This window comes from Leptosomus discolor, chromosome 2 (assembly GCF_034619465.1).
Source record: "Leptosomus discolor isolate bLepDis1 chromosome 2, bLepDis1.hap2, whole genome shotgun sequence".
NCBI classification, from domain to species: Eukaryota; Metazoa; Chordata; class Aves; order Leptosomiformes; family Leptosomidae; genus Leptosomus; species Leptosomus discolor.
The window spans coordinates 77753042-77763158 of NC_141392.1; the positions used below are offsets into that span (position 1 = coordinate 77753042).

The 10117-nt window shown below is 46.8% G+C and overlaps 1 protein-coding gene across 1 annotated transcript; it reads right to left on the reverse strand.

Annotated features, from left to right (window-relative positions):
* Positions 1-834: 834 nt before the first annotated feature.
* On the reverse strand, positions 835-5264 carry MTRES1 (mitochondrial transcription rescue factor 1). The gene is made up of 4 exons (XM_086461325.1): positions 5229-5264; positions 3282-3720; positions 2390-2462; positions 835-1300 (listed from the first exon to the last, which is right to left on the reverse strand). Exons 2-4 carry the CDS (start codon positions 3710-3712, stop codon positions 1124-1126), a joined length of 681 nt encoding a protein of 226 aa, XP_086317451.1. The 5' UTR covers positions 3713-3720; positions 5229-5264; the 3' UTR covers positions 835-1123.
* Positions 5265-10117: the final 4853 nt, after the last annotated feature.

Genomic DNA, 10117 nt, shown 5'->3' on the forward strand with positions numbered 1-10117 from the left:
TTTAGATTTCAGGAGCACCAAAGTGTCCTGGAGCACATTCGTGCTGCCTGCTCTGGGCTATCTTCCTCCCTCTGGGTGCTCCAGACTAGGCAGGGAGCAGACCAGGACTGGATGAACAGTAGCTACCTGCTCCTCCTGGCCAGCTTTCCCTAGACACACACCTTAGGCATGTGGCTGCCTAAACGTGCATAAACAGAGTAAAAATTCTGTCTGCACCACTGCTCATCCAACAACTTGCTTGTGTTGGGAAGAGGCGTATGTTCAATGTTACAAGTGCGAGGGGTTACTCCTGAGACGCCTGTCCTAAGCGACAGTTATTTTCCTGTAGCAATATAGATGGGCTTTTCATCACAGTATGGTCTGACCTTTGCTCAGATCTCTACCCCACCTAAGTATTAAATATTGTCTTAAATGCCACACTGAAGTGAATTTGTGACAAAATGTGAGATTTCATTTTCCTCTGCACCGTTACTTAAACAGTAAAAATCAGCAGTGCTCCAGGTATCTCCTCACTGCCCTGCCCTCTCCACGGGAGCAGAGTATCATTCCCTGTCACTGTGAAGTCTCCTGCTTAGAAACACGCAGCTGCAATCAGTGTCCTTCTGTGCCCTTGCCATAGCAGCAGTGTACGCGAGGACGGAGTTGGTGGTGTGAACCCGGACCAAACCAGTAACGAACAAGGAAGCCATTTTACACAACTGGGGTTTCCACCCCTATTACCCCTATTACGGTTTCACAGCTCTAGAGATAAAACTAAGAAAGCGGTTCTGCTTGTTGTGATGTCAGCTTTAATCACAGAACGTAACCTTTCTGATTAACAAAACTGGATAGCCATTAAACAGTGATCAAATTAGTCTTTATTGGTTCGCTATTTATAACATCTGTAAGGAAACTGCCTGGAAACGTAAGGGTTGGATCCTCTATCCCACAGTACCACGACACGAAACTAACAGCAACAAGTGACAGGCTTATTGCATGAACACTGATGTACACAGCAGAGGGAGATAACGTCCTGACACAAGCCCTTAAAAAAGGGTACTGTAATTTTGTTTAACCAAAATTCATACTTAACAACAAATACAGTTTTCTGCAAAAATCTGATGCTGCCACGTGCAACCCTCTGTTACTTAAGTACATCCTGTTTGGGCACTTTTAAGTTTTTCCAACGTCGCAAAATTACTTTGTATTTTTCACTTTCAGTTTTGTTAGATAATTTTTTTAAGACCACCCGCATAACTACAGCAGTTCCTGTTTCTTTGTCTTCACCTACTATGAGATCCAGTGTGTCACCAACTTTCACCTGGAAGTAGAAAGAGAAGATGAGTTATTAGAAACATTCCCTGGGGAAAACAAATCCCCGCAGTCTATATCCAATTTTAATTTTGTTCCTTTCTTTCCACTAAATATTCTTATCTTGCAGGGGAGGAGAAAGGCAGGCCATACTAGACCCATTATAGATCCTCCAGCTATGAACTTCTAGGACAGCCCTGGCAGTAAGCAATTAAATGTCTCATGACCTTCTCTGCCAAGAGCTTTGCCCTTCCCGTTCCACAACCGACGCCTAGCTCTGTGAAAAAGGTGTAATGTAGTACGTCTTCTTCCTGAAGGGTGTTCCCTGCCAATCTTTTTGCATCAATGCAGACACAAAACAGCAAAACCCAAAGCTCTCCCTCCTGCCTTTAAAACAGTCTGAAGTGTTTAGGAACAGGGTGCTGGTCAACCGCTGGTGCTCCTTTCAAAAGTCACAAAAGCAGGCTGCCTCTTGGGAGCTAGCTGTCACTTGAGGGGATCAGGAATGAAAACTTCTCTTCCTGTTGCCCTTTGATGACAGTAAGCACCTGGGATCACCCTCACATAAAGGGTGGGCAGACGTACGTTTGTCACCGTTCTGGTGAGCTCTGCTGTGAAAGAGTACGGCCTGCAACCCTTCCGGCTCTTCTCCTGACTGCGCTCCTGTGCGCTCCGTTACACGTACAAAAACCCTTCCTGAGCCACCCCAGTTTCAACCCCTTCCTATCATCAAACTTTCTCTTTTTCTTTAACCGTGTGCCTGCTCCACCAGAATCTCAGATTTAATCATTCCTACTCCATCGACCTCACACCGACCATCGCTTCCTTCAGCCACTTCTGCCCTTGCTGCTGTCCGCCTTCTCCCAACTTCCAGCCTTAGGCTTTACTCTCCAACAACCCAAGTCTCCCACCTGCCTTAGGGAACAAAGTCTTACCCAGGGAACCACAGTCACGCCAGTCACGCACACGCAAAGCCGGACGTGCTGTTAGCAACGCTATTCATTCGCCTTTGCAGAGCGATTTAGAGGGAGAAGAAGAGGTCATGCCTTAGTTATTTTCTTGTACTGTATTAAAAGATTTAAATTTTAAAAAGTCTTACAGTTCTACTTTTCTTCCATAGTTTTTCTCCATTCAGCCTGAGTTCATTATTGTAGAATGCATCTTCTACTTTACTGAAGAAAAACAAGGTTTTATTGCATTTACAGTGTGCAACAGACCAAACGCAATTGTTTCTTTGCAGATATACAAGAACACCATTCACGTGCAAGGCACGTTTCCACAGCTCTAATTCTTGCAGTAAAGCACACCTTTATTTAAGGTCAGGACAGACTTGAACTGGAAGAAAAAGTCTCTCATAGATATTAAATGAAATAATAGGATATAGTTGCTCTGTGCCACATGTGCAAGCAGCCAAAAGCTGTTTCTAAAGACCTGTCTCCTGAATACCCAGCAAACACCGTCCCCTTTCCTGCACCAGCCAGAGTAACAATTTTTAAGTGACCAAGTTATACCCACACTCTAACCACACTGCAACACAAGGCTTCTGCAGGTTGCGTTAGATCACACGTTGTGATACATTTACAGACCGCAGAGTTACCTGACTGACCTAGTACGTCAGGTTCATACTTACCATCACCTACTTCTACAGCTATTAAGTAGCACATTATTTTACACCCTCAACCTCAATTTAGACCTTGTTGTAGGATTTAGTACAGTATTTCGAGTTTTCTTCATTTTAAATACACAGTAACTGATAAACAAATGCCTCCTCAGCAGTCTTAGAAATACTGCAGATGGCAAAAAAGCAAAACCAGGGTTCTTTCAAGGGAGGGAAGGTGAAACAAACAACAATACCCACACATCCAAGCCACATTTTTAGACAGTCAAAACAGCTACAGCCAGAAACTCAAATACCGAGCTATTCCAGCAATAAAAGGGTATCAAAAATCAAATCTTTCTCATCAGCAGCAGGTCGTTTCTTCCATACTTACTTTCTTGCAATGTCTAGACCAGCTTTCATGATCACATCGTACCGAAGAGACGGCACTACTTTTTCAAGATCCTTGTAATCTTTTACTACGTTGGGGTCATTTTCAAATTCATCTTCCAAATCTCTCTCGTCTTCATCTTCATCCTCTTCTTCCTCTTCTTCCTGTACAGTTTGTCTGCTCCTTTTAGAGCTTTTGTTACTTTTGTTCCGCAGAGAAAGTACTGAGACATACTCTGGAGAAAGTCTTAGTGCATGAAGTTTTACTGGGGAAAAGCTGAAACATCTTCTGTAGTTTACTGTGCTTGCTTGACAGCTACAGAACACGCTTCTCCTCCAAGAGGGATACAGTCTATTAGAGGGGAATTTCTCCCACAGTCCAAACCAGACATTCAGTTTTCTAAAAGTAGCGATGGGGAGTCTGAAGCCAGTCATAGCATACCCTAAAATGAAACAAACATTCATATGTAAAAGCGAATAGCTGCTTTGACTAATGGAAAGATCTCTCCAGGCACAGAGTAACAGTTACTACAAAACCATCATTATCCAGTTCCCCATAAAGCAATGCATCACCTCAAAGCACAAGGGTTATACAGGCTTTATGATCCGCTTGTCTCATACACCGTCCACCATCACAAAGAGCTAAAACACCAGGTGAAAAACAAACACTAAACCCCCCAGTAGAATACTCCCTAATTCCTCTTCTGGTGTTTAATATTAACTGTCCAAACACATCTGTGGTATTTTCCTCCCTACATCTGAAATGTCGAAAGCTGCTTAACTTCAGTGCCTGTTTGGACCTCAAACACTCCTGCGTGGCAGAATGCTGCAAAACATTCAACCCGCTTCTCCAAATGGGAATTAGCACCACGGTAGAGCTCAGAGAAATAACCCTGCTCTGTGTAGCGCGACAGGACCGATGCAGCAACAACAGCCTCATGCGCAAGCTCCCCAGTACTGCTCCTTTCTGGAGCCACCCCTAACCTGGGACAAGTAGGTAGAAACACCCCCAAAAAAACCCCAGATGTCTTTCAACACTCTTAGAAATTCATTTACAGTCCTTCCTAGCTAGGTGGAGCACTGGCTTTTATTACGGCCTTATATATGTGGAAACAAGTGTTTCTTCATGAGACTGAAGTTTGTTTTCCCCACACGCAAGTGAACCCTGCCAAAATCTGATTAAGGCATTTTAATGTGGTTGGGGAAAAGCCCTGATCAACGCAGACAATTTCTGGCCAAAGAGAAATAACCACACCTTGCTTGGCTTTTGCTGTATTTAAATATGTGAACTTAAAATAAATGACATTTGGTTTAAAATTTAGGATGGTGCAATCCTCACATAAGACTTATGCCTCTCCTCAGTTTGTTGACAAATTCCTAGAACAGTCATTTGAACGTTTAAACAATTATAATTGCTTATTACAGTGCTCCATCTCACTTTGCTCCCCGGTGGCCAGCGGGTACGAGCGGCCCCTGAGACAGCCCCTGCCAGGAGGGCCGCAGCCCGCCCCAGGTACCAAGGGCGGCCTCTCACCCTCAGGAAACCTTAAGGCGCACAGATCCACCCACACCCGCCCGCTCGGGGGGACACAAGGCCGGACGCTGCCGAAGGCTGGGAGCCCGTTCAAAAGCATACAGCCAACACAACGCCAGCTTTCGCGGCGGGGGCCCGCACAGCTTCTCCCTGCCCCGAGGCCGGTCCTTGACCCGCCGTTAGGCCACTCGGTGGTGGGCCCTCCGCGGGTCGGAGAGCGCGGAGAGCCCCGGCTTCTCCGGGCGCTGCCCCGGCGGAGGCCGCGGCGAGCAGGCCTGGCCGACGCCCGCCCCCGGGGTGGCCGCGCCAGCCGCCGCAGCTCCCCAGCCCCGGGACCCTGAAGCCGCGGCGAAGCCCGCCGCTGCCGGAGGGGAGGCCCGGCGAGGCTCGGGGCGCTGCGGGCCGCGACGCCGTTACCTGGGTCCTGCGGGCGCCTCGGGCCCGGGCCTGCCGCTGCCGTCCCCACGCCGCCGCCCGCAGCCCGGAGGCGGAGCCGCTTCAGCCCGGGCTCGGCGCCCTCTGCCGGGGCTTGGGCCCGGCGGGCCGGCTGCGGGGCTCCGCGCCCCGGGGCGGGACGGAGAGGGCGGGGGGCGGGGGTGCCTCTCCCCTTGTCCTCCTCCCGTGCCCGCCGGTTTAGGAGCGGCGGCGGGGGGGAGCTGGGAGAAAGGTGGGAGGGCGGCGGGCCGAAGCGGGCACCCTGCCACCCCCTCCTCAGCCCCGCGGCGGGAGGTTTCCGGCGGGAGCTCGCTGTGCCTCGGCGCCGGCCTCTGCCCCTTCCTCCGCCGGTCTGCCGCCCCTCCGAGATCTCCCCGAGCCGCTTCCCGTTATCATCTTCCCCATCGTTATTTCTTCCAGCGTGCGCCGTTTCAACGTTCGCTGGCTCGGCGGGGTGGAGGGCGGCAGACCCCGCATCTGCCTGCGGTGGGTCTCGGCAGCAGCTTCCCCCGGCCGGCCGGCGGCGAGCCCCGCTGGGCAGGGCTCTCCCGCCCTCGCCGCCGACGCTGCTCTCCAAATCTCACAGTTAAAGCACTCGGGAGTAATTATGTTAATACATTTTGTCTCGTTTCGATTTTACACGCCTCTGATTTTCCCTTTGCAGTGCGTGTTGAAGCATTTTGGCCCTATGAGAACCAAGCCGCCCGGATCTCGGTGCCAAGGGCCAACCTATGTTTTCAGCCCCTCAGGCTCTGCACACGTGTCCAAAACAGCAGTGGAAATCTCTCACTGGGAAAACGACTCCAGCAGATGCTGAAGTTTCCTGACCACAGATTAATTTGAAAAGCTTGGCCACCATGACAATCTAATCCAAATCCCATTGTGGCCTGGGTTTCCCCTGTCCTTACCTCTGTTACTTTCCTGCGCCTTCCATCTCCCTCTTTTACTCCACAGCTCTGTTACTGGTGGTAATCCATAATCCCTTCACTTTGGAGCTCAGAAACTAGGAGAGGTCCCTCTCTCCTTCTGCCTTCTCCCAGCTTTCTCTCTGCTGTGCACCAACCACACCACTCTTGCTGCTTCTGAATGCTCTGATTGCTCAGCTTTTGGGGAATTCTCTGTATCCATACAAAACAGGTACAAAATGCAAACACATCATGCCTTAATGCAAACAGCAGTACATGGTTCAGGGTGATTTTGGTAGAGGGAAGAGCTCCTCAGCTTTAAATTTCTGCCTGAAAATGCCTGTCACCTCACCTGACAGACCCATCCTCCCTTGGGAAATGATCAGCAGATGCGACAAGTGGTGTAACTGTGAAGCTACTGCTGCACAGCAGCTGTGCAATCAGCACGGACATTACAAGTGATTAATTTTTCACCTGTATAAACTTTGTCATAAAACATTTGAATGAGAGGGGTTTTATGTCAGGGATATTTTTTAATGGAGGAATTCCTTGGCAAAGCTATTTCCCCTCCTTAGAAACCTCACTGGGAAGGAAGCTGTGAACATCTTTTATGTATTTTGAATGTTACAGTGCCCACTTCTGTGAGATTCTGACCAATTTCAGCTGGGAATATAGCTGTTAGCTTTTTAGCACTTCCCCCCCATATGTCTTAAAATACACATACATCCTTACCGAGGAAAAAAAAAAGTTGGTAATAGTAATTTTCTTACATTCATAGTGGCACATAGTGAGTCAGAACAGAAATGAATGTCTGAACAGTGGGGATTCCCTGAGCAGAAATGCTACCTCCTCTGTGGGGGAAAAACCCCGCACTAAAAACGCAACCCAAAAAACCAACACTAGCTTTCCATATACCTCGTTCTCTTGAGAGCTCTTAGAATTTGTCTCACATAGGATTAAAGTCATGCTCTAACTTTGCTAAGAGTGAAGATAACTTACCCTTAGTAAACAGAGATACAAGTATCAGTGCCTTTCTAGGTTAGTCTGGTATCTTTATTGCATCTTCATATTGAAAAGCAAAGTAAAGAACCTGCCTAAAGTCACTCTGTCTTTTATGTTCTTCACATATGATGATATAGTGGTGTCTTACAAAACCAGAAAGTATTCACTTCACCACTCTTTCCTGCAGGCCTTACAGTTTGCAGAAGGTTAGTAGTGTAGCACTCAAACAGGTCCCTCTCCTGTCACAGAGGAAACGTAACTTGGGTGTCACGAACAGTCATCATGCATTTGATTGGTCTCGTCATTGCTCAAGCCCAAACAGTGACATCACCTCTGTCACACTTGCTTCATTTCCTAGTCCAGCTACACGGGCAACTGTTCTAGTTGTACGAGTTAGAAGGTACGTCAGGTTACTACTGTGTCTCGGTCAGGAAAGCAGGTGCTTACCGAGGTTTTTGCCAGGATTCATTCGGCCCTGGTCCGTAGAGGAACTTTGTGTCACACGGGTCTCCTTGTTGTCAGATTCCCTCCATGCCACACAGTACGAAGGGCCATGAAAGCCCTCGTCCTTAAGATTTGTAGTCCAGTTGTACGAGGTCTTGGCAACTCCTCACCTGGGTCATTAAGTGCATTCTAATGACCAAAAAGGCAAAAATGAAGTTAATACTCACTACTCCTGCTTTAATTATATCAAACTGTAATTACATAACCAAAACGTTCCGACCGGGTGAGAACCAGTCTAATTTTTCTCTTCTTCCAGTTTACCATTAGATGGCAGTGAATAGCTCCCTCTCAAAGCTCAGACTGCGCTCTCAGGAGGCTTTGCTCAAACGCAGGCTAGGCATACATGCATCTGATGAGGTCTTTAAGCTGCTTTCAGATGATTTGAAGCTGCTTTTGAATTTTTTTTTTTTTTTTTAAATCATATGACATCTCAGCAAGAGACAGTCAAAAGTTTCAGCTTTGGTAAGAAGCAGCAATCATGCATCCCTGTCAGATCAGTGGTAAGTCTATGCAGCCTTCTGAAGTCTGGGTGAGAAATCAGTCTGACCAAGATGTGTTCTTCTTCCCACGGCTGTTCTCATAGATTTGCTTCATTTTTTTTTTTTTTTTTTTTTCCCAGTGGAGTCGTCTGCTGCCTAGGAAAGGTAATTCCTCTCTTGCTTATGCTTTTCATTTTGTGCATTTCAATATACTCCCTATGACATTCACTTACAGGGAGATGAGATTTTTAATTTTGATAGCTCAGAGAGAAAATTCTTAATAGCTTTTGACCTGTATGTTGGAATCTATGATCAGGAATTCCCTCCCCGCTGCTTAGGGTTTTTCGTTACCTTTATTCTCCTGCAAGGTCAGTCAAGTGACAGCAGTAGATCTGCAGACACCTGTTGTACCTCAAAATAAAGTCAAGAGCACCGTGTTGGCTTTCTAGCCCCGTGAGTAGCTCTGACTAACATTCTGCAATGCACATCTCGCCAGATTACTTGTCACTGCAGATTTAGCTTCGCAATTACCTCGTTGGAACCACACGCCTTTTAATTTACACTGCTTATTTCAAGGTGTACTCAGAAGGTGACTGGACAGTGTTCTATGCATATTTATGCAGCCTGGGAAAACACAGTGTCCCCGTGTAAGCATCACCTTTAGGTTTGTCCATACTCATTTGAATAATGAGCTAAAGCTCCCTGACTGCTAATTCACCTCTTCCAGTCTCACACCTATTGTAACTGCTTAGGTCGTCTCTTTTCTTCGTCCATAGTCAGGAGGCAACTCCTCCAGCTTGTTACCTGCATCCAGTTTGTGACCAACTAATCCTACCACCTCTTTCTCTAAAGCCCGTCTCTGAAAACTAACTTTTCATGCCACAGAAGCTCCTTTTCTAGCCCTTCCAGTGCTGCCTTTTCAGTTGGCATGCTACTCTAAACTGCTTTCCCTTTCACACACATTTATCCATACCACCTACTGTGTCATTTTTCCTATAAAATGTTGGGTTTATTTGCTTTAGCATACCTCTAATGTCTCCAGCCCCCAAGTACACCGAAACTTGGTTTTGTCTCTCACTACTTACCAACTCTTTGTGTTACCATTTCATCTCTTGCGACATCAAGCACATTATAACCTTTTGTCCGCTTTTTCCTGCAGCCACACTGGCATCCTGCACAGAAAATCCCTTTCCAGAAGGGAGCGAGGTCTCGCAAAGCACCTTAGCTTGCAGCCTACTTATTCCTTGAAAACTCATCTTAGACATTGCAGGAGGATAATTAGATGAGTAAGGTAAGGCGGATGAGTTTCAGGTGTTGTTTTATATCTCTTTAAGCGATGGAGATATAGGCACTTGCTAAAGTAACATTCTTTTTTTTTTTTATTTTCCCCATCCTTTTCACTCCCTGACTAATTTGGCTTATGTCTGCATATTCTGTTTTGCAGTAAAAGGCCACACTGAGCCATAATGAGAAAGAAAATGGAGGTGGGCAGTGCAGATTGCTCTGACCAGCACTGAAGAAGCCGATAGAGGCCACCCTGGTAAGTCAGAGCATGGTGACCCACCTAAACCAGAAATACATAGCTGTCTTGCCAGTGAAAATTGGTGTTACATCAGTGGTTAAGCAAATGGGAGGAAAACAGTGAGTAACTTCCTTCAGTCAGCCTGGTATTCAGAGATTAAAGGCTCCGCAGTTTCGCTGCTAACTCTTCAACTCCCCAATTTGGTGAGAAGTTTGCAATGAGATTTGTTTGTTTGTTTTCTCCCCCACTTTCTTGTTTGCCAATTGTCTAAAACATGATAATTTTTTGTAGGAAAAGTTAATGTACTGTGTCTTAAGACAGGCTTTTAGGCTTTCATTCATTCTGTAGCTAACACGCTCAGGATCTGCTGGTTTTGGTTGCTGCTCTAGGACTTATCAAGTTACCACTAATAGTGGGTGACAAATGCAATAAAAAGGGAAAGCAATCAATTAAGCATTT

What these genes read in the sequence shown, in the direction of transcription:
- MTRES1 (XM_086461325.1), bottom strand. Translation starts at nt 3,712, where the DNA reads ATGACTGGCTTCAGACTCCCCATCGCTACTTTTAGAAAACTGAATGTC. An exon ending in GGTCTAGACATTGCAAGAAA is followed by an intron (nt 2,463 to 3,281) that starts GTAAGTATGGAA and finishes GTTTTTCTTCAG; the next exon opens with TAAAGTAGAAGATGCATTCT. An exon ending in TATGGAAGAAAAGTAGAACT is followed by an intron (nt 1,301 to 2,389) that starts GTAAGACTTTTT and finishes TTCTACTTCCAG; the next exon opens with GTGAAAGTTGGTGACACACT.